At 47.2% G+C, this 24,039-nt stretch overlaps 1 protein-coding gene across 1 annotated transcript in view; it reads right to left on the bottom strand.

The window, feature by feature from the left end:
• Ints3 (integrator complex subunit 3) overlaps nt 1–24,039 on the bottom strand; it is a 42,582-nt gene that overhangs the window by 7,163 nt on the left and 11,380 nt on the right. The window contains exons 2-20 of the mRNA XM_005411440.2: nt 23,339–23,422; nt 22,014–22,097; nt 15,995–16,108; nt 15,647–15,731; nt 14,083–14,149; nt 11,438–11,582; nt 10,087–10,216; nt 8,754–8,851; nt 6,139–6,330; nt 5,149–5,236; nt 4,610–4,689; nt 4,127–4,218; nt 3,683–3,789; nt 2,700–2,819; nt 2,242–2,371; nt 1,767–1,821; nt 1,405–1,508; nt 897–941; nt 621–740 (exon numbers count right to left, since the gene is read on the bottom strand). Coding sequence (XP_005411497.1) covers nt 621–740; nt 897–941; nt 1,405–1,508; nt 1,767–1,821; nt 2,242–2,371; nt 2,700–2,819; nt 3,683–3,789; nt 4,127–4,218; nt 4,610–4,689; nt 5,149–5,236; nt 6,139–6,330; nt 8,754–8,851; nt 10,087–10,216; nt 11,438–11,582; nt 14,083–14,149; nt 15,647–15,731; nt 15,995–16,108; nt 22,014–22,097; nt 23,339–23,422 — 1,940 coding nt within the window. The remainder of the gene's footprint in view (nt 1–620; nt 741–896; nt 942–1,404; nt 1,509–1,766; nt 1,822–2,241; nt 2,372–2,699; nt 2,820–3,682; nt 3,790–4,126; nt 4,219–4,609; nt 4,690–5,148; nt 5,237–6,138; nt 6,331–8,753; nt 8,852–10,086; nt 10,217–11,437; nt 11,583–14,082; nt 14,150–15,646; nt 15,732–15,994; nt 16,109–22,013; nt 22,098–23,338; nt 23,423–24,039) is intronic.

Below are 24,039 nucleotides of genomic sequence, written 5' to 3'. Positions count from 1 at the left end.
GTGGTATTCCTATAACTTGGTGAAGACACTAAAAACACTGAACCACTTTTTGTTGTTTTTTTGAGATAAGGTCTCATTTTGTAGTTCAGACTGGCCTTAAACTCACTATGTAGCTCAGGCTGGCCTCAAACTCAAGGCAATTTTGCCTCAGCCTCCAAAGTGCTGGGATTATAGGTATGCACCAACTGACCAGGCAGAACTGTACAATTTAAAAGGTCAATTTTATGAACTATATCTCAACAAAACTGTTAGTTTAAAAACAAAAACCAAAAACACTTGCTGGGCTTGATGGTGCCTATCTGTAATCTTAGCACTCTGGGAAGCTGAGGCAGGAGGACTGCAAATTCAAGCCCAGCCTGGACAATCTAATGACTTAGTGAAACCCTGTCTCAATAAAGAGGGTGGGGTGGTGGTGATCTGTGGATGTAGTTCCACGAGAAGGCTTTGCGTTCAATTCATAGTATCACAACAGATAGAGAGGTACCTAGCATGCACAAGATCTTGGGTTCAATCCCTAGCATCAGAACAAACACATGAAAGGTGGGAGTCAGTGTGTAAGAGAGACGCTGGCTCTCCAGGGTGCTTCCTGACACCTGGTGAGACCTGGGCTCCTCACCCACCTGGCCCTCAGGTAGTACAGCAGGTGGTAGCCAATCTTGGGCTGCTTCTGATACAGCTCGGAGAGAAGGTCCAGAAGCAGAGAGAAGCTACTGTTGTCTTCCTGCATCTGACACAGGTTCCTGGAGGGGCAGGGAGAGGTGTTACCCATGGCAGACTCTCTGGCCTCTGCATACTCCCCTCCTCTCTGGAAAAGGGAGCCCTGTGACCCAGGACAGGGAGTCAGGGATGCTGTCAGGGAGGATGGAGAGCAGTCTCTCCCACTGCTGGGTGCTTACCGAAATATGAGGTAGAGAGGCTTCCCTACAGACTCTTCCAGGGACCTGCAAAGGGACAGTCACACATGAGAGTCCACATGAGGGGACGGTGGCTCCAGGCAGATAACTGGGGTGGCAGCGGGAGAGGGGAAGTTTGAGGCATGTTGCCTGCCTGTTTTTAAACCCAAAGGGCAAAGGTGCTGCTGTCCCAGAGAAAACAGGTTCCTGACATGGAACCATGATCTGAAACTGTCCTTCAGTGTGAAAGTGAGACTCTAGCCCTGCAGGGAGTGTTCAGGCCAGGGTCCAACTCCATCTGAAGCAAGGCTGGAATGCTAGTCCACCACCCAGTAGAGGGTTCAGCAGACAAAAATAAACCATGTTTCAATGAATCAGTATGTGTGAGACGCAAACACCAAGCAAACAGATTCTTCTTTCTCTAATCCATAGCGAAGTGCCTCTTGCACTCAGGCTGTTAAGAGTATGCTTCTGGTTGCTAGGCCCAGGGGTCAGGGAAGATGAGCCTTACTCTTCGGTAACCTCCTCAGGCAGCACCTCCCCACGGAAGTGGGCCTTGAAGAGCTCCTGCAGACAGGAAGCCAGGACAGACAGCTGCTCGGAGTCAAAGTCTTCCTGGATGGTGAGAGAAGGGAGGAGAGGGGGTAAATCACAAACTAGACCCAAGCCTTAGTTACCGCTCCCACTGCCCCGAACGTGTGTGCTTATCTGCTTCCATCCTTGGGATCAGCAAGTACCCCGTCCCCATCAGCTGGGACTCATGTGGGGGAGGGAGAAGAGGAGTCAGAGTCCAGGCGACATGTGCACAGGGAGCCAGCTCTAAACCGGGCAGCCTGGGTCGCTTCCTCCTTCAGGGACTGAGTTCCTCCTCACCTCCAGGACCTGGTCCACGATTTCCTGCATGACCTCACACTGGGCCTCCGTATCACTGCAGCACAGAAGCGAGAGGAAATCCCAGGGACATAAGTGATAGCAGAGGGCAGGACACACAGCTAGCACAGTGTGCACTAACACACTCACACGCACAGACAAAACAAAGGAGCTCTATATAAAACCCGGGTGGGTGGGGGAGGACTATAGGGAAGAAAGAATCTGCTGCTCTCTGGGGAGAGTCTAAACAGGGAAACCCCCACCCATCTTTCTTCGGTTCTCAGAGGCTTTTATCCCCAAAGTCTAGGGAGTGGGAACCCAAGTGGTTAGGGAACAGGGATACCCCACTCCCAGCCCATATTCCCCCCAACATCCCTCCATCACATCTCCTTCCAAGCTGTAACCCTGCCACATCCATTGGGCACCAGGGAGAGCCTGGGCCGGACCTCCCGAGGTGGGGAGCAGTGTCTGCACACACCTCCCCTTCTGAAGCTGGAGTACTTTGTCCCTTAGGGACTCATCCAACTGGTCAAGGTAAGGGGTGATATCAACTGGCTCTTCCACAACCGTCTCCTTGATAGGGTGGAAGCGAAACTCTCTCTTCTTTCCTGAAGGGAGGGATTGAGGAAAGCAGTCAGTCTGCCCTGACGCCAGCCAGCCCAGACTGTCCCTCTGAATCGTTCTGCCCCTTCTTCACAGTCTTCAGTGGGCACCCCCTCACTCAGCACTGTGAGTAGCTGAATGTGCACAGGCCCTGGCTCTTCCCAACAGGCAGGAACCACTCTTCTCACCCTCTTGCTTTCAGTGTTTAGTGCACAGCTCTGCACCCTTGGGCCTCACCCAGGAGCCATCTACAAAACTAGCTCACGGGAACACAGCTGCCCCCATGGACCAGGCCTCCTGGTGGCCCTGAGCCACTCCTTCTGCTGGCTTCACCTTTGCTGTTGAGATCCTCCTCATCGTCACTGAAAGCTGCCTCTGCATTGTCGTAGCAACTCTCTTCCTTATCAGACATATGGTTGTCCATCTCCATGGAAACGGGCTCCTCAATTTTGACTTGGGAGTAAAGAGAGAGAGATACCGATTGCTTCCTGTGCCCTCTAGCCTGCCCCAGGCTTCTGGGAAGGGGAGACTGAAGAGCAGGCAGACAGCACAGAACATATGGCCTAAACGGAGCGCTGACCCTGGCAGGATGATCTCATCCTCACCACTCCCATGACGTGCTGGAGATGTTACCAGGTACAGGAAGAGCACGGGACACAAGTTCTCCTTGCTTAGCTCAGGATAAATGAGTATCCTAAAACTATGGATCATCTCTTGTGCTCTTTAATTTAAAACCATGTGGTAAAGTAGTGCTTGGCTTAAGCCCTTATCCCAAAACAAAACAGCAGGGGCTGGAGGAGGTCAGGGAGATGGTAGTCTAGAATCAGGAGCAAGATGTGAGTCCCAATGTAACAACCTCTCTCATCAGGGACCAAGGTCAAGGCTGTGAAACAAAGAAACGACGGGCAAAGTTAAAGTATGGTAAATTACCATTCCTTGAAAGCTTTCTATTTACTGAGAAGAAGTTAGTAAGAGAAAAAAATTTGAACAAGAAACATGAGTGAAAAGACAAGGTTACATGAAGAGGGAACCCAGGAAGACAGCACAAAACTGAGTAAAAACAGCCAGCCATAGTGGTGCATGCCTGTAATCCCAGCACTCAGGAGGCTGAGGCAGGAGGACTGCTGAGAGTTCGAGGGCAGCCTGGACTACAAAGTGAGTTCAAGATCAGCCTGAATTACAGAGCAAGACTCTGTCTCAAAAAGCAAAACAAAAACTTAACAAACAAAAAATAAAAAACAGAAACTCCCCAAGGATAACACCTTGAACAGGGCTTCATCCCTCTTCTGACACAGTGACAGAGAGGGCTGCCATACCTTCCACAGGTGGGGAGGGTGAGCTGCAGAACTCAGGAAATTTCTCTCTCAGCATGGCCCGCAGCTCTTTATCCAGTTTAGGGTTGTCAAATAAGGGAGCCAGGTGTCTGAGGGGGAATATACAGGAAGGTTAGCATCAGATGTCCTTACTCCTGACTTAACATGAAAATAAGACACAGGTCTAAGCTCCTTCGGTGTAACTGGGTCATCCTCAGATCCTTCAAAGGAGTCGACAGGGGACAAGAAGGCATTTGAAGCCTTTATAATACAAGGGTATGAGGGAAAGTCCTCTAAGAGTCAAGAGGACAAACACCCAGGTGCGGAGGTAAAGCCGCTGCTTTTCACAGCTGTGGAGAGAAGGGTCAGCAGTGGATGGCAATGTCTGCACGTCCTGACCTAAGACAACTTCAAGCACCCCCGCCTCCCCACACATGAACTCCTTACGCCAAGACCCGTTTCTCCACAATGTGGTTGAGGGAGGAAAAGACACCCTGCCGCACGTGGCCTTCCAATGGAGGGTAGAAGTTAGGAATGATCTGGAAGGGAAGAAGCAGAGAGAATAAGCACAGAACTCTCCGTCCAGAGCATTCTGCCATACCAGATCTAATAGGCTGCTTTGGCTTTGGTCAGGGACAGGACTGGAGTGCTCCTGACCATTCCAGGGTAGGACCTGGCCACTCCTCTAGGAGACAGAGTCAACCCTGAGTCGTCATCCTGTGGTTGAGAAATCCTATGGACACAGGACAGCTCAACTCATGACAGTGAGGACACGGCAGGAATGTATTCACTAACTTGGGCAGTGGGACTTGTAACAGCTTCTGCTCCGACAGACAAGGCACACAGGGGGACCCAGTCTGAGGGAGATTAGTGGGAGACAGTTAATGCCCGTTAATGCAAGTCCAGGAACAGAGAGGCTGGGGTGCTTACTCGGCACATGAAGTCCAGGAGTGTGGCAGTGATGGCCGGGTGGGGCTTCATAGAGTGATGCATGACCAGGATGGCTGGCTCTAGAGGATCGGAATTACAGGGTTCCCCATCAGACACTGTTTCCACCTCCAGAGAATGGGATGTCTGCATACATGAATGCCACTACCCCAGTGCCCACCAAACAGACCAAGAGGAGACAGCCCCTCCAACCGCTCTCAGTCCCCAGCACTCAGCTTGGAGGACGGAGGCGAGAGAGGAAAAGCTAGATGTGGCACGGCTTTCTCCTCTGCCTAGGCCCTCCCCAACCAGAGCCCAGGCAGAAGGCTGTGGGAAGGGGTGGAGTCACTGCTTGGCCTCATCAAAGCATTCTTCCTTCTAGGTCAAGGGAGAACTGATGAGGAACAACGGAACTGCTCCCAGATAAGCAGCCTCCACTCCAGGCTGCCTGAGATTTACGACTGCTGTCACTAGGACAGGCAGTGGGGGGTTCGGGGGGGCTGGGGGTGGGGATGTGGTGCTGCCTGGTCTCCATCACATACCTATGTTCATAATGCTATCCTTGTCTGGACTAAAGAACAGCCAGTCGTAAAACAAAGCCAGCTTGGCATTAGAAGCAGCGACATTGGACTAGAAAAGAGAGGGGGGGAAAAAAGCTTATTTCATTAACCAACTCCCCTCCCTCCCCTTCAGAGGCCCAGGGCAGATTCCAGGCCCTATTTGTCTGCTCCATTTATGAAATTCAATTCCCTGTGAAACTGGGTGGAACCTCACAGGGGTGCGAGACACCTGATTCTGTGTTACGTGACTACCCTGTGGGCTTGCCAACGAAGAGGTAGGGGCTGGCCTGGGCTCTTCACACACCCAGTGAGACACATCCTTGATCCCCAAAAAGAGAACACAGGGCTGTGGGAGGCCACTCATCACCTGGAGTTGAGGCAACTTTCAGGTGAACCGTGGGCTGCCCCGGCTGTGTTTCCCTGAAGACACACCCCTAAGAACAGCCTGTTCACGCACTCAAGTCAGCACATCCCCAGGACCTGGTCAGATGGGAGGGGGAGCCTGTTAGAAAAGGACAGGGGTAGCTGGATGCCAGAAAAGTCTCCCAGCACAGGGAGAAAAGTGCTGGAAAGAAAATGGGTCTTTCCTAGCTTTACTACATTTGGTGACAGGAAGTATCCAAAGCTAATGCCAAAATGCAGAGCTGAGGATCTATAAAGAATGCAAATTAAAAAAAAATGCAAGCCCCAAATTTGGGGGAGAATCAGAGGAATAACTATAGGTGGCTAGAAGCTGAGAGGAAAAAGGCGAGAACCTCAGAAAGCCAAGCTTTTCTGGTTATTCAGTCCCAAACCCAGATGTGAAATACTGAGTGTAAGAGACACAAAGGGAGGTGGGGCAAAAGCCTAAGACACTCAGGGGACTGCAGCAAAAGAAGGCGGTCAGGGTTCAGATGACCCTGGAGAATCGGGAAGAAGCAAGATGGGCACGGAAACCCTTCACTGCCTTTAGCCCACAGCCCATCCCCTTACTGTGCAAGTTGTCAAGAGCCAACCAATGATGGCCCATCGAGGCAGTATGTCTGAACTCAGCACTTCATTGGAAGGGTGGACGACCCCACAGATGTAGCGAATGAGGTCACAGCGCAGAGACTGACTGTCTGGAGTTGACAGATACTGGCGCTGGAACCAATCTTGGTACCGCTTCTGTTGACCAAATCGTACCTGGGGAAAGTGAATGTTGGAAAAAGAAATTTGCAAGGGAGGGTAGGGTCCCTGAAGAGAGGAAAATGAGGACCATTCACCTCTGGGCTGGACCCAGACCTCCCTTTCTTCCCAAATCTTCGTTTTGTTTCTTCAGACAGTTTCCTATGTAGTTCAGGCTGGCCTTAAACTCACTATGTAGCCCAGGTTGGCCTCTAACTTGCAGCAATCCCCTGCCTCTGCCTCCTGAATGTTGGGATTACAGACATGCACCAGCATACCTGGCTTACTATTGGTTTATTTAGGATTTCTATATCTTCCTGAGTTAGCTTTGGTAGTTCATATGTAGCTAGGAATCTGTCCATTTCTTCTGCATTTTCTATCTTGTGATTTCACCCTTTTCATTCCTAATTGCATGGATTTGAGTATTTTTGTTCCTTTTTTTTGGTTCTGGGAATTGAACTCAGGACGTTGTGCTTGCCAGGCTGACACTGTGCTGCTGAACTATATACCCAACTTCTTTCTTTTTTTTTGGTTAAGTTGGATAAGGGTTTGTCGATTTTATTTAACCTTTCAAAGAATCAACTCTTCGATTCATTGACTCTGTATTGTTTTCTGAGTCTCCAATGCGTTAATTTCTGCCTCATCTTTATAATTTCCTTCCTTGTATGGGCTTTTAGCTTAGCTTGCTCTTCTTTTTCTACAAGTTTGAGGTTCACCATTACATTGTGTATTTGTGCTTGCTGTTTTTCTGATATGGGTATTCACTGCTATAAATTTCCCTCTTAGGACTGCTTTCATTGTGTCCCGTAAGTTCTGGTATGTGATACTGTCACGATCATTTAATTGCAGAAACTCTCTAATTTCATCTTTAACTTCATCTGTGACCCACTGTTTGATCAGAAGGGTGCTATTTAATTCCCATGTGTTTATGAAGTCTTTTGCCATAATTTCCAATTTCACTGCACTAAGGTCTGATAATATGCATGGGATAATTTTAATTATTCGCACTTACTTAAGCACGTTCTATGTGGCTCCTCACTCTGGCACTGCTCAGTGACTCTGGTCATACACACAATCTTATCTCATCTCTCGAGCCAAGGGGAAACAGCAAGGAATGCTCCGGAAGAGCAAAAGCCCAACCTGCTCCCCACGCAGCACTGACTGAGCACTTCCTGCCGCTGAGGGACCTAACGAGACCCTTACCCAAGGCACAGACTCTCCAAACCTCCTTGCAGCAAGTCCTCCCCGCAAACAGACCCCCAAAGGTCACACATAGCAACATTAAACAAGGAGAAGGATCTGGTTTCCTTTTCTATTTCCCTATCAAAAGACATCAAAATAGCCAGGCATGTTGGCCCATGCCTGCAATCCCAGTACCCAGGGCGCTAAGACAGGAGGACTGCTAAGAGTTTGAGCCCAGCTGAGGAGCTACACAGTGAGTTGAAACTCAGCCTGAACTTACAGAGCAAGACCCTGTTTTAAAAAACAAGAAGGAAAACCCAGAAAGGTAAACAACAAACAGAAAACTGTATCAGGTAGACCAACACCAATCAACAGAACTTTCTGCAATGACGGTGGCTATTCAGTACTTGAAATATAGCTACTGTGACTGAGACACTAAGTTTCAAGTTTTTCTTAATTTGAACTAACTTAAATTTAAATTGCAACACATGGCTACTGGCTACCACCAGGCACAACACAGGTCTTTGTTCCTTGGTTTTGTTTTTTGAGATAGGGTCTTGCTGTGTAATTCAGGCTGGCCTTGAACTTGCAGCAATCCTCTTGCCTCACTTCCAAGCACTGGTAGTAGAGGTGTGTACCACCATGCCTCACTCTCACAGCACAGGTCTTCAGAGCTCTGAGTGACCTGGGAAATCTGACCTGCCTCTCAGATTCTCTAATGCCAGACTGGCTGCTGAGGCCATGTCTATGGAGTCTGCTAAGAGCACACATTCCTCAGTGAGATTCTCTGGGACATTGGACCCAGAAAGCTGCACAGCTCCCCTGGAGCTGCACATTTTCTCTCTACCTATTTATTTATTTTGCAGTATTGGAGATTTAATTTATTTTTTGTCTTTTTTTTTGGAGACATGGTCTCACTATGCAGTTCAGGCTGGCCTCGAACTCACTGTAGCCCTGGCTGGCCTTGAACTCACAGTGATCCCCTACCTCAGCCTCCAAAGTGCTGGCATTACCGGCACGCACACCCGGCAGTATTGGTGACTGAACCCAGGGGCTCACACATTCTACAATGCACCCTAATTAGCACAATACACCAAGTGTGGGCACAAAATAAACAAAGGAAAGCGGCCACCACCCTAACAGACAAGAGACACCCACTCATCAGCACTCCACCTCAAGAGGTAACAAGTCTACAAACAGAAGCAAGAAGCCCAACTAGCATCTGCAGTGCCTCGTCCTGCTGCAATAGGCCAGCTTACCCGGGATGTCATGAAGAGGAGCTTAGTTTCCATGTCTGGTGTTAGACGACATGCTAGGAATTTCCGAGATGTTCTTGACTGAAGCAGCTGTAGGATACCTGAATCAAGTGTGGGAAGGAAGAGAAAGGAGAGCAGCCTGAAGACCAGGAGGAATAGAAGGCAGGTGGAGGGCTGGAACCAGGCACTATGACTGCAGCTCATAGGGTAATTCTAAGAGAAGACCACAGGCTTGGGTACATGTGGGTATTCTAATTAGCATTTGCATTTGCTGCTCCAACTAACCACATCCCAGCCAGATTAATTCCTTTCTTCTGCTTCCTTTCTACAGCCCCCTCCCTATCCATGTTATTGTAGTGGGCAACAGATGGGAAAGTGAAGGGAAAACATGGGAAACCCCAGTCTGTCTTCCTCCTCCTCATGGCCCCACCCCGAGCGCCTGTGATCAATGTAATGTGGCATTACCAACTCTGCAGTCAGAAAGACTGGCTCTGTCACTTGTTAGCTATGTGGTTTGGAGCAAATTACTTAATCTCTTTGAACTTCAGTTTATCTGTGAGTGTGGGAAGTAAAATGCCCATCTTATAAGGATGTTTTGGAGATCAAGTGTGTTAACAAATGTGTAACTAACACAAAGGAGACAACTGAATAACTCAATACATGTTCAATGTAAGAGTAGTGCAATCATCAGGTGGCACCAGCACTTTCTCCTTCCCTTAGTTCCCACATGGACAACTGCATGTGTGCTTGTGTGCGTGCATGTGTTGGAAAGGGGTGGCTACCAAGCTATAGCTACTGTCCAGACCACTGCAAAACCCTGGGAAAGGGAAAAGGTCAGGGAAGGACCTTGTCAGAGGAGCCACATGGAAACTCTCTTTCTCTTAAGTAGCATTTAGGCTAAACTGGAACCCTGGAGCTAAGAGGCAGGATTGCTTCCAGGGGGCGCCCATCTCTTACAGCTCTGATTCTAGCCCCTCTGCTGACTCAGTCTCATGAGTTGACTCTGACTCCTTCTGGACCCAGGGAGGCTGGAGACTGGTCATCAGCTCACCTCCTGAGCCAAGGAGCTACCAGGAAGGGAAGTGGACAGGTCACAGTTCACTCTCACTTTTAGGAGTAACGACAGCTGAAGTCTGCCAGGGAAGGGCTGTCTAGGAACCTGATGAACAGTTCCATGCCTCTGTCATTTCCATTTCTAGCAGTACGTGGCAAAGCCTACTGTCTTGAGCTTCCTGTCACTGCCCAAGGCTCTCCTACCCAACCTCTGTCCTCTTGATTCACTGAAGACATATATGCTGACCTGCACCCTTCAAGGACTGGATATCTAGTCACTTACCTGTGAACTGAGGACTCAAGGCCTGAGGGTTATGGATAATATCTTTCCAGAGCAGTTCAAATTCTGGTATCCTAGCAACATTCTGAAGCAGTCTTACGAGGTCTCGGCCAATCATCAAACATTCCATGAACTTAATGTGGGGCAGGGGACAAGGGGAGAGAGACAGGAAAGAGTAAAAACATAGGATTGTTTACCTATTGGAGGGCGGACAAAGGAACATGTTCTAGGGAGGGAAGGAAAGGGGATGGAAAGGAGTATATGATTTCTTCTGGAAGCAAGGGATTGGCTTCTAGCTATTTACGGAAGAGCTGAATGTGGGAGACTGATATCAAGCCCGAGAGCTTACTGAGAAGCACTGAAGTCCTGATGGCTTTCACATTAATCCTCTACTCTCTCAGCCCAGAACTGTTCTGGTCCAATGTCAGGGAGATTCAAATTTCAAAATGATGGGGCCAGCAAGCTGCACCCTGACACACTACCCCAAACTCATTCTGTCCAACAGAACATTTCTTGGTGACAGAAATGGTCTATTTCTGTGCAGTCCAAACAATACCCACTAGTGACATGTTGCTCATGCAACTAAGGAACCAAAGTTTTACCTGATACTGATTTCAATTTATATTACCAAATGTGACCAGGAACTACCATACAGCATAGCTCTAGGATTATCACTCTTAGGAAGCCTGATAGCGGACAACTCATAATCCCACCTGATAGGGTAATTATTCAGGTGGGCAGACTGGGGGACAATGTAGCAGTGAGCACACAGCAGCAGTCAGTGCCCACTGTACAACCGTGTCCTTGAAATTGAAAAGAGGTTGGTGTGGTGGCGCATGCCAGTAATCCCAGCACTCAGGAGGCTGACGAAGGAGGATCGATTTAAGTTTGAGGACAGCCTGGGCTACACAGTGAGTTCAAGGCCAGCCTTAACTGCAGTAGTGAGACTCTGTCTCAAAAAAAAAAAACTGACCAGAAAAAATCCAGGATGGCTGGGTGTAGTGGCACACACCTGTAACCTCAGCCCTCAGGAGGCTGAGGCAGGAGGATCGTTTTGAGTTCAAGACTGGCCTGGGCTACAAAGTGAGCTCAAAGCCAGCCTGAACAGCATAGCGAGACTCTATCTCAAAAAGACAAAACAAAAACAAAAATAAAAACCCCAGGATGACAGCATTAAGAGGTACCATTCTAGGAAGCAGGGCTACTCCATGTGATTCCCCTCCACTTTATCATCACCTAAGGATGATGGAAAACACCAGGCCTTAGGCATCTCAGGCCCAGGTACACAAAACCTGTAGGGGAATCCCATCCTGGGTCTCATTTTCCTGGCACTGATTCTGCCCTACTGTCTCACCCGTTCCCGAAGCAGTGAGATGCAGAAGTCTACTTCCTTCTGCCGCAGGGCCTGGAGCTGGGCGGTCCCGTGGTGGTCCACGATGAGGCGGAGGTATGTGTAAACAGCCATGGCAATGAGTATGCTGCTCTTCAACACCCACTCCCTGCAGGAAAGGAAGACATTGCACCTACACCCTTCCTAGATCTATTAACCTTCTAATCTGCCTGCCTGGACTTGGCTCCAGTGTCTCAGAAATGTTTGATGATCAGACACTGGGAAGAGGTTCTTTTTTTATTTTTTTAAATTTTTAAATTTTTTTGTTTTTTTTCTGGTACTGGGAATCAAACTCATGACCTTGTGCTTGCCAGGCAGGCACTGTGCCACTGAGCTAAATCCTCAGCCCCTCTTTTTTTATTTTTTTGCTCACTTGCTTAGGCTGTATGATCTGCCTCAAGCTATCAACCAGCTAGCATAAGCACAACTTACTAATTTTCTCTATCAGGTACCCAAAAAGACAAGTGCCAATGAAAGCAATCTCTTCTTACCATGTAACTACTTATGTAGCTTCCAAGAAACAATTTTGTTTGTTGACTTCCTCATCCAAACAGTCACTAATGCCCACCATGTGCCAAGCAGTGTGTGAACTACCAGGGACAGAGATAAGCCATTGCCTCTCTATGAGGAAAAGTATCGTAGGTCAAAAGTTCTCAAGTGCGATGCAAGGACCTCTGGGGAGGCCCCAGACCCTTGCAGCACCTGGGGTTCTTAGAACACACTGTGCTAGCCTTTCAGTCAAATCTGTCATTCGCAGCCTATCACGCCACAAACCTTCCCCTGGTTCTCTTTCTAGCCACTGGCCCCACCCTGAGACAATGACTCACTGGCCCTAAATCACAATCTGAAAAAAGAAAGAAATGGCAAAGTCTACTTTCCCAGGAGTTTTAGAATTTCCCTAAGGAATGCAGGGGTAATCAAAGAATTTATTCTTAGCTGCTTTAAAAGGGGGCAGAAAGACAGTGGAGATTCCTAAAACTAATGCTACTGCCATGTACCCCAAACGGGCACAGTCTCCCTCAAGCAAACACTTTGTAATGGCTTTGGCAGCCCTGGTGGAAGGCAGGGAACTGGAGGAAGAAGACAGGGAGTTTAATTAATTAATCCAACCAGGCAACATCCTGATTCCGGAAAAGTATTCAAGCCACTTAATTAAAAGACTCTGGCCTTTTCCTTGCACAGAATGAAAACACTAGGAAAGGACATGAAGTGTGGGGGTGGGGCGCCTCACCTATCTGCTACATCTTATCCTTTCAGCCTGAAAAACACCTGAAAGGGAAGAAGGGTACTGAAGAAGAGGACAGAGTCCAAATTTCAAGGTACTCACTCTCACCAAAACATGAGTTTTCAGAGGGGAGGGGAAGGGCAGGGCAGTTATCTGGCTACTAGTTATCAGCTTTAAGGTATGGGGACAGGAGGTATCTGGCACCAGAAACAAAATGAAAAAAATCACACCTTAGGAAGATTGCTAGCAGAGGTGGTGACCTTCTCTGAATCTTGGAATGGCATAATGAAGAGATATAGAAGAAGTGAGCCCTCTGGCCCACGACAGCAGAGAAACAGAGACCTAAGGGAGGCAGAGATCTAAGACAGCCAGGTTCTCCAAAGTGGGTGAAACAGTTCCAGGCCCAGTGCAGCTGCACATCCATGCCCTCAGCACTAGGTGGCACACGGCACAGCAGACCCGCATGGCTCTCAGGCCTGGGCAGCCGACTGCATGCATGGCTTTTCTCAACGCTGAATTATGAAAATAGGCCGGTGGGGTTTTTGTTGTTGTTGTTTTGGGTTTTTGCTATGTAGTTTAGGCTGGCCTCGAACTTAGAGCAATCCTCCTTCCTCAGCCTCCCAAGTGCTGGGATTATAGGCATGCACCACCACAACCGGCAAGAAGAGGTCCATTCTTGCAAACTGTAGACAACATGGTCACTATCAGCCCTCTCAATTACCCGGCTACTGTGGTGTCCTTACCCAGACTCTGGGGCCACAGGGTCAAAGGGAAGATCTCACCTCTAAATTCAGATATGAAACAGCCCTCCTAAAATTTCTGGCCCTTTCGTTTGACGAAGGGAAAGATTCAGAAAGCCCAATATGCCCACATATGCGCTCTCCCTCCACCACTGAAGCCTCAAGCCCTACAGCAGACGAGCAGGATGCACTGATGTCTCTTCCCTCCTCACCCACTGTGTCCCCGTGCCAGCCACGAAGAGCGCATATTGGACTGAGGCTTAAAAAGAAGAAACGGTACCTGCCAGGCCTGGGTGGCTGCCCAGCCCCACTCTGCTGAGCTCATTCCCTGCCCCCAACTTCCCCCAAAGATAAACATTCCAAGGAGGTCTGGATCAAAAATAAACCTTTATCAGATGAAACAAGTTTTCCCTGGGCTCTGAGATATTCTAGCAAGGACCTTCTTTCCCACTCCTTCATCCCTTGGGCCACACTATGGCATTCATTCTTCCACCTACCACGACCACATCTCTCCCTCCCCTTGCCTCCTGCTCCCTAACTTAAGGTCTTTCTGGGACCTCACAATCCCTTCCTCCCCATATCCCATACTCACAGCCCTCATGGCCATATCTGGCTCTCACCCCACCCTTCATGGTAGACTCTACCTCTGCTCCGTCAGGATATCCAGAACACTTTCTGCCAACCAGATATTTTTGGCTGTCACATCTCCACCTGATTTTAAAAAGAGGGGAGAGAATCAGAATACAGCAACTCAGCAAATCTATCTCTTCATTTGTCCTGCTAGTCTACCCTGCTGTCCCATCACTGCTGTCCTAAGCACTGGATAAAGTACCTTCTCTTCCGTCAGGCTTTGAAGTTCCCCCCTTTGCCTCCAGCGGGAAAGGAAGGAAACACTGTGGAGTCTTCCTGAAACCAGACCTGCTATTTTTCCACATCTGGGAGTCAGAGTGGGAACACTCTGGCCCTAGAAGAGGAATGTCTGAGATAAGGAGACATGAGATGCCCACACTCTGGAGGCAAGGATGATATTTTAAATAGGGCCTGAGAAAGACAGGTGGCTGGCAACTGCTGGAGTCTAGCGTCTGGGGGGGTCCCAAGTCCCGGGTTCGGGCTCACAACAGGCCATACACATCCGAACAGGAATGAACGTTGTATAAAGCCCTAAAGAGAGGCAAAGCAGCAATGGCAAAGGGTGAGGTTGAGCAGCTGGGTCATTTTTAAACAAAGACATGCAATCTTAAGAGAAGAGGTAGTAGCCCAGGAAGGCTTCTTTCATATTTGGAGGCTCACATCAATGTCACCAATGCCAAGATGATAATAAAACCTAAATGTCAGGGTCTGTTCTGTAACACTGTTTGTCACTCAGACTGGCCCCATCAGATGCCATAAATATTAAGGGGAAATTATTTAAAACATAAGGGTGGAGCCAGGGAAGATATCTAGGTTTTCTGAGACATAAGGACATGGGAACAAATTATTTGCCCTCACCTCTCTCCCCATACCTTTCTGATCCAGTATGCCATCAAACCTCAGAGAAAAGACCGGCTAAAATACTAACAGAAGTTGGGGATGGCAGGAAAAGAAAACAAGGCAAGATTTACTGCTTTAAACCAGGTGTGGTGGTGCACACCTGTAATCACAGCATTCGGGAAACTGAGGCAGGAGGATCACTGTGCACTTGAGGCCAGCCTGGACTATGTAGTGAGTTCAAGGTCAGCATGAACTACACAGTGATACTCTGTCTTGAAAAACAAGAAAACAAAACCAAAAAAAAAAAGATTTACTCCTTTAAGTTGTGAGCAAGGCAGCACTTGCCTATAATCCTAGGAATATGGAAGGCTGAGGCAGGAGAGCCACAAGTTCAAGGCCAGCTTTGACAGCTCAGTGAGATCCTGTTTCAACGATTTAAAAAAATGTAGTAAAAGGAAAGGACGCAACTTAGTGGCAGAGTGCTTCTCTAGCAGGCATAAAGTCCTGGGTTCAATCCTCAGCACTGGGGGTGGGATGGAGACTTATTGCTTCAAAAGAACCCCAGTGAATTTTTAATCAGTTTCTTCCTGTAACACATGAGGCTAGATGTCTACATGAGGACAGTCAGGCAACCCAGGAACTGAGTTCCTTAGGTTCTTAACCACTCTTCTCTGCCTAGATGTTGGTCTCTGCGCTCCTCTCCTTGCTCTCCTCTCTACGCTCCACCATCCAACGCACCTGCGATTTGCTTCATGAAGGTCATGCAAACACCGTCGGCTCCTAGAACCCCGCTCTTCACCAGTTCCCGAACCAACCACACCAACTACAGAAGAAAGGAGCAAACAGGAGAAGCGGGGCTGTGAATGTAAGGACCCAATTCAGCCACATACAAGTTGGGTACACAGTGGAAGGGGTGCGCTGGCCTCAATTCATCCCTCTTTCCCTTCTCTGGCAGGATCCATCTTCACTGAGCTGGATCCTCTTTCTTTTTTGGTTGCGGGGCCAGTGTTGGGGATCAAACCCACGGCCTTGTTCCCACTAAGCTCACATTCCGCCTCTGGATCCTCTCCTCTCTTTTGGCCTTACCTGAGTACGGCAGGTATCTTGCAACTTCAGGTACTTCTCCATTAATATCTGGTTGATTTTATTCAGGACAATATTCATGCCGTCACGACTCACCAGAGCCAAGTCCCGGTAACACTGTGGAAAGTGAGATGTGTGAGCAGCCAGGAAAGCGAGGAGAAGGCTTCCGACCCACCCAGAGTAGAATTCCTGCCCCTGTGTCTTAAACTTAAACATCACGGGAATACTGCGTGGCAGTGAAACATTTTCCATCCCGGACACTTTCAGAATGGGCTTCTCTACCCCAACCTACTGTTGTTCAGTCACACAGGGTGGGGGAAAAAGACCAGTATCTTCTTAAACAAGAGAGGAAAACCTGCTGGGCAAAGCTCCTAGTCCTATCCCTGTGCCCCTGCCTCCCTTTTTAGGAAGTGTCACCCTGTTTGATGCCACAAGCTGAGCAAAACCAGGTGGAGGCCATCTGCTTTTCATCTGCCAGTAAAAGGTCACTCCGAATGAGTTTGGCTGAAGAAGTCAGAAGGAACCCAGAGATGCTCTGACCTGCTTTGACTTAGCCTGATGCAGCAAAAGGAACACTAAACAATCAGGGCCACAAAGAGAAAGGATACAACCAAAACAGAACGTTCTTAACCTAATATCTTTTTTCCTCTGGGATACCTTTTGTCTGTGCCAATATTAGAGGAAAGATCCTTCAGTACCCCCATCCCTTGGGGAGGTGAGGGAAGGCACTGCTCCCTCCCCAAGAGTTTCTTCACCATTCTCTCTATGAGACCAGACCCCTGGAGAAATGCCTTAGGGGACCTCATTAGCAGCCAAGTTAGCCTGCTGAGTTCTAGCCTGCCAGGGTCTCATCCAAGAGGGTAAAAATTAGGTACAACCTCCGAAGGTCAGCTGGATGGCATCCAGCGTAAAACAACGAAGAGCCTTGTACACGCCTGTAATCCCAGCACTCAGGACACTGAGGCAGGAGGATCGATGTGAGTTTGAGGCCAGCCTGGGCTACACAGTGAGTTCAAGGCCAGCCTGAACTACATAGTGAGACCTTATAAAAAAGAAGAAGAAGAAGAAGAAAGAAAACAAAAGGAAAAAAAAAAAAGCAAGCAAGCTAAAGGTGAACCAGGCAATGTGGTCAGCAAACTGGACACATACCCTGCAGACTCCCAGACGTAAGCCATAAGATAGGCAGAGAGGATGAGGGAGTATAAGGAAAATCTGTGTCAGGCCAATGACACAGATGAAGCTTGTCTGTTCATATGAAAGCAGAAATCTCAGAAATGTACAACAGGTCCAGGACAGGAAAGGAGGACAAGTCTCCTAAGACACACAGAGTCAAATGAAGACAGCAGATACTCCCTAATTCCACACTCCATCTGGGGCTTTTACCAATCTTAACTGCTGGAAACACATGGCTGGGTACCAAGAGTATCATACTCTGGATGCTGCCAGCTGTCTTACTAACTTTTGTGCCAGCCTGTTGACTGGCTTGGATAAGAAGCAGATAGATGGGAGGGAAAACAGTGACAACCAGAAAAGAAGCAAAAGGGCTCAAAGAAAGAAGGGTGACAGGCAATACCAAGACAGCACATCTGTCCAGACCTTGCTGAGAATACGGATATTTCTTGATTAATGACCTACCTGGTTAACCGCCAACTATTCCGACTTACAAGGTGCACTATTTAGACTGACGACCCACTGCTTAGACTTGTACAGTTCTGTACATCTTGTTCATAGAGCCTCAATGACTTCTTCTGGACAGTCTACCTTGTTTACACAGTATAATCTTTGCTGATTATACTGTACAGTACAGCACTGCAAGTTTTTTTGGTTGGGGCTTGGGCTTTTTTTTTGGTACCGGGAATAGGGAATCAAACTCAGGACCTTGCTCTCGCCAGGCAGGCTCTGTGCTGCGGAGCTACATCCTCGCCCAGCACTATAGTTTTATGTTCTGTTATGCATTATATATCCACATGTAAGAGTTATGCAAATAAAAGCAAAGGCATCAAGTTAGAGTTTCCTTTGACCATTTCTTTGTTCTGGATAATATAATGCACATACTATCTACAATTTCTCATTTAGCGATCAAGTTCAGTTAATGACCTAGTTAAGGACCTAGTCACAGGAACAGAAGTCAGTGGTTAAAAGAGGAATGTCTGTAGTGATAGTAGAGCCCAGGCACCCAGCCCCTAATTTTCTTTTGGAGCTGTCTCCAGGACAAAGTACCTACACCAAGAATGCCCAGGCCTGGGTCCTTGACCTTTGGTGGGAGAGAGACCTTGGCATTACTGTGAGACCCCTTCCAATTATCTTCTTCTGACTCTAGGGTCTACACAGATTATTATTATTATTATTACTTTTGTCTTTTTGAGACAGGGTCTCGTTATGCAGTTCAGCCTGGCTTTGAGCTCACTTTGTAGCCCAGGCTGGTCTTGAACTAGCAACAATCCTTCTGCCTCAGACTCCCAAGTGCTGGGGTTACAGACATGCGCCACCATGCCCGGCTAGGGTCTACACAGTTTAAACTTACAGCTTATCCTCCTCCTCCTCACCACAGTTTCCCAGACAGGCCTGCTTCAGCTATTTAGCTCAGACACCAAGTAGGAAATAAGTAGCTTTAAAAAAATAAACATTCATAACAGCTGCCAAGAGGGCAGATGCAAATCAAGAAAGTATAACTGAGCCAGGTGGGATGGTAGATGCTCAGGCCAACCTGGGCAACAGCAAGAGCCTGTCAAAAAATGAAGAGAGCTGGTGGTGTAGCTCAGCAGCAGAACACCCCTGGATTTGACCCCAGTACAGAAAAAAAAGATACAACTAAGCTGGGGGTGTAGTTTAGTAGTAGACCTCTTGCATAGTATGCAGCAAAACCGTGAGTTGGAACCCTAGCACCAAAGGAAGAGGAGGGAGGAGAGGAGAGCAGCAGGAGGGGAGGGAGAAGAAACAGGAAAAGAGGGAGGAAGAGAAGAAAGAGAATAAGACAAAAATCTAACCAATGCAAGCTGGGCGTGGTGGTGCACACCTGAAATCCCAGCACTAAGGAGGCTGAGGCAGGAGGACTGCCACGAGTTTGAGGCCAGCCTGGGCTACATAGTGAGTTTAAGGCCAGGCAGAACTATGTAGTAAGACCCTATCACCAACCAAACCAAACCAAAAAATCTACCCCATGCATGTTCTACTCTCTCCTAACATCTGACCTTTTCCCTTGCCTGTGCTCTTGTTCACCTTTTGATACACCCTAGCTCCACACAGTGCTAACAGGTTTCAGAAGCCAGATCCCAACTTCTCAGATATGCCTACCAGTACTGGCAGAGGCCTCCCAGCTCATGCATTCCTTAGGCAAGTGTCTAGTGTTTTTGGTCCTCACTTTTCACCATTCCAGCCTTTTCGCGCTTGTGGAGATTCATCAGTAACTAAATCTTTTTTTCCTCTTCAATTAGATTTTATTGGTACATTTTAGATATACATAATGATCACATTCATCATAGAGAATTTGCACCTGTACATGAAATAACTTCTTTTTTTTTCTCTCCTATTCCTCTAGCCCCTTCTCCCCTTCCCATTTAGAAAAGCTTTCTTTCCATTTCGGGAATAACTGAATCTTAACTCCATCGAGGGATTTAACAATTAACTCCAAGTAAACCCTTAGAAAATACTTGTTTTGCTTAAACTGAAACCTAAAATAATAATTAAGATCATCCTTATCAGTAGCTCCCACCTAAAACTTTTGTAGGACAGAAATGTCATAAGCTAATCAGCTGGGGACGTAGCTCAGTCCTTTCAGGGAGAAGGGTCAAAGCTCTAGATACGCCACTAATTCATACACACTCTGACCCAGCTCAGGGGTCTTCAAATGAGTCACTGATGACAACCGTGTACTCAGCTAGAATTGTGCCTTCCTAACTCCCTGAAGAGGGCTGACCTGGGTACTCAGTCTAAGAGGCTCGGAGGTAGGGATTCACTTGGAAACTTTCAGCATGTGAGCGGGAATCTGGTGCAACTACATCAATCAGTTATGAGACCCAGGGTGAGATGTATTCCTCCCCAGAGGGCTTAGGGCATTCTCACAGGGCTGTCACACTGCAAAAAGAAGTGTGCTCGAGGTTTGCTGGGTCTGGACAGCCAAACTCACAACAAAACTAGAATTTACAATGCAGAGCCCAGTGGCCTCTCTTCCAAACAGGCAAAGAGCCAGAAATACCACAAACCCTGCCCCCTCCACTGAGATTTACCCTGGCTGATTCAGATCTAACCTGAAACAAACAAACCTTTTCAGCAGGCAAGACTAATTTGCAATGAGATGACCAAGATTTTGTTTTGTTTTTGGAGTTGGGGATGGAACTCAGGGCTGTACACATACTGGGCAAGTGCTCTACTACTGAGCAATAGCTCTTAAATGAGATTTTAACTGTAGTATTTTAAACCTCTACGTGAAGCTAGGCTTGGTGGCTTATGCTTATAATCCAGCAGTGTAGGAGGCTGAGGCAGAAGAATCACAAATCTGAGCCCAACCTGGGCAACTCAGTGAGATTCTGTCTCAAAAGGGGAAGAGAGGATGCTGGGGATGTAGCTCAGTGAAAAGGCTCTGGGTTCAGTCCCTAGCATCACACACACAAACACACACAGACAGACACACAAACATGAAAATTAAACCTTAACCCCCACCCACCCTTACCTTTGGCAACAATTTCTTTTTCTTTTCTTTTTTTTTTTTTTTTTTTTTAACAATTTCTTTTAAATCAATAGGGCCATACTATTGTTTCACAGTACCAAACTGGAGACATTTGTTTTCAGGGATCTTTATGATATTCAAGTATGATATAGAATATCATATTCAGTATGAAGATGAAAGCAACTTTACTTGACAAGTTTCCAATTGCCTGGGTTCTCTCAGAAAACCAAAGATTTGTGAATACTTGCTGCCCCACCATCCACCCTCACCTCAAACCCTACCTCAGCTGGTACCAGAGAAATACAAACACATCGGGCTCCCATGCCCATAAATCCTGCCTGTAGCTATGGGACAGGATTAGAGAATCTTAAGGGTTCTATCCTCAAACAAGGACATCTCTCACCTCCAAATTACCTCACAGGTAAACTGAGAGTAGTCTGGGGGAAGAGATAAAGCCATTGAACTTGTATCATGTTTGGGGATTAAACAAGATTTTCTCTGCATACAGCCCAATAGAATACTAGGCAAAGACCACACCTGCCTCTTTCCACACCCCACTTGTTCAGGGAAAAGCCAGGGAGAACGCTGAGTTTTCCCAACTCAGAGCTCTTCTTTTGTTCTTATACCATTTACCTGAAGCCAGATTCCAGACACAAACTTTAAATCATCCTGGCAACACACAAAGGACACAGAATTGCTATAAAGGGGGAATCTGGGAGAGACTTAATTTTGCTATATTATTACAAAAAAAAAAAAAAATTCAAACAGATCATCCTGTCTAGTACCTCACTTCCAGGAAAGACCTACTTAAATCACTCCAGTCTCTTCGGTCTGTAAGAACTGCAGAACAGGTTTCCTGCACTTTCCTTGGGAAGGTAGACTCTAGCAGACTCCAGTATTTTCTTCATCACTGCTACTGTATCAATTGTGTCTAATCTAAATTGCACTTGCTGCAATTTTAAGTCTGCTTCCTGTCATTCACCTGCCAGTGGCAAACCTACAACGCAGAGGCCATGCTCTTTGGGATAAAAACACTCACAGACCTGGTACAGCTGTTCTTTCCCTTAGATTAATCCCAGCCTCCTAAGCCTTACCTCATATGTACAACATTTAAATCTGCAAGTGCTTTTCACTCTCACAACTGCCTTTACTTGCCTTTTAGCATCAAAATCTGAGGATAGAAAAGACTTTAGTCATAGATCAGTTTACTGAGAGTAAAATGGGAGTTGCAATTACATTTGGAGAACATGATTCGGCTCTAGTCAAAGGATCTCACAGGACTCTAGTTAAATGGTAAATCCCACCATGTTCCCAGATCCCATCTGAGGACATGTGGGTCTACAGCAGGTGTCTCACCTTCTGGGCTTGGGCAGGTTCAGTGAGGACAAGAGTAAAGAGCCCCAGGCAGATTTCCTCATGCTGCGGGGGGCCTTTGCATACCTGGAAAGAGAGAGGAAAAGAAATTAGTTGTTTGAAGTAGTAAACTGAAGCAGTTTCTCCCAGAAAATTGGGAACTCTTGGGTAACATGCAATGGGAAATAAGCAATGTCTCCTTTCTTCTTTTTCCTTTTCTTGAACACTTTGAGGTACTGGGGATTGAACTCAGCTCCCTGCATAAGCCAGGATAGTCCTCTACCAAAGTTATACTCCCAAGGATTAAATCTTTTAAATTTTTTGAGACCAAAAAAAAAAAAAAAAGTTTTTTTGAGACAGTGTCTCACTGTGTAGTTCAGGCTGGTCTTAAGCTCACTATGTAGTCCAGACTGGCCTTGAATTTGTGGCAGTCCTCCTGCCTCAGCCCCCAAAGTGCTGGCAGTACAGGCAAGCATCACCATACCCGATAACTTTTTTTTTTTGTTTTTTGTTTTTTTGTTTTTTGTTTATTTTGAGACAGGGTTTCACTATGCAGTTCAGGCTGGCCTTGAGCTCACTTTGTAGCCCAGGCTGGTCTTGAACTCCCAACGATCCTCCTGCCTCAGCCTTCGAAGTGCTGGGATTACAGGAGTGCACTACCGTGCCTGGCTTGCCAACTCTTAAATCTTGATGATTTCCTTCTAAGAGATGACAAAAAAAAGAGAGAGAGACAGATGACCAACAGTTGGGTATGATGTACAAGGTGATGTACATCTGTAATTCCAGCTACCTAGGAGGCTGAGGAAGGAGTATCACAAGTTCCAGGCTAGCCTGGGCAACTCAAGAAGACCCTGCCCCAAAATAAAAAATAAAAAGGGCGGGAGGATCCTTATGCGTTTGAGACCAGCCTGGGCTACAAAGTGAGCTCAAGGCCAGCCTGAACTGCATAGCGAGACCCTGTCTCAAAAAGCAAAAAATATATAGTAACAAGCAATACTTTGAACATTTACTTTGTATCTGAGACTACTCTAAGTCCTTTACATGTACTATTTAAAAATCATTCACCCACACAAATTGATGGAAATGGAATTTAAAATACGTGACAAAGAAAAATACTACCACCAAACTGAGTTTTTAAAAATATGCCCAAGGCTCTAAGAGATGGACTCCCACAGTAAAAAAAAGAAGAGTGGGGAGACCAGGATTGGGGAGGCAAGACGTAAACATCAATCCCCTAGTTCTTAGCGGCTTTGTCTTTCCATCTTTCTAGTTGTACCTTGGAGACTTCCCAGACTCAGTAGCAGCTGTGATGACAGAGTGATACTTACGTGGGCATTGAGGGCGTCATTGGCTTCTCTTTCAGAGACACCAGTTGTTATTGATGTCACAATGCTCATACACCTTTCCAACCTCTGGGGAAGAGTGAGAACAGCAAGTGTCATAACAACTTATAAAGTATTTCTGAAAAAAATGCAAATCTGACTATGCCTCTAGTTCTATCTTAAAGAAAAGCCCTTTCTTACAGTAGAATACCAACTAATAAATGTAAATAGGGCAGGTGTGGTGACACACTTACAATCTTTAGGAGGCTGAGGGAGGAGGATTGCTGTTTGAGGCTAGCCTGGACTACACAGCAAGTCCAAGGTCAGGCTGGACTACATAGTAGGAACACCTGGAGGGCACCACCTGAATCAAGTGACCAAAGTTAGTATCACCAGCCGAGCATGGTGGCACAGGGCTGTAATCCCAGCACTTAAGAGGCTCAGGCAGGAGGATCACTGTAAGTTCGAGGCCAGCCTGGGCTACGTAAGCAGAGTTCAAGGTTCAGTTCAGAGTTCAAGGCCTGCACTACATAGTGAGACCCTGCCTCAAAAACAAACAAATGTTAGTATCACCAATAGTGAGACAAACTGACACCATGCACCTCGGATAAAATGCACTGAAGATAGCTAGGTATGGTGATGCATGCCAGCTACCTGGGAGGCAGACGCAGCAGTTGTGAGTTCAGGACTAGCTAGAGCAATTCAGA

The sequence above is a fragment of the Chinchilla lanigera genome, unplaced genomic scaffold (assembly GCF_000276665.1).
Source record: "Chinchilla lanigera isolate Chin_1 unplaced genomic scaffold, ChiLan1.0 scaffold00144, whole genome shotgun sequence".
NCBI classification, from domain to species: domain Eukaryota; kingdom Metazoa; phylum Chordata; class Mammalia; order Rodentia; family Chinchillidae; genus Chinchilla; species Chinchilla lanigera.
This window is presented reverse-complemented; position numbering and strand designations above follow the sequence as displayed.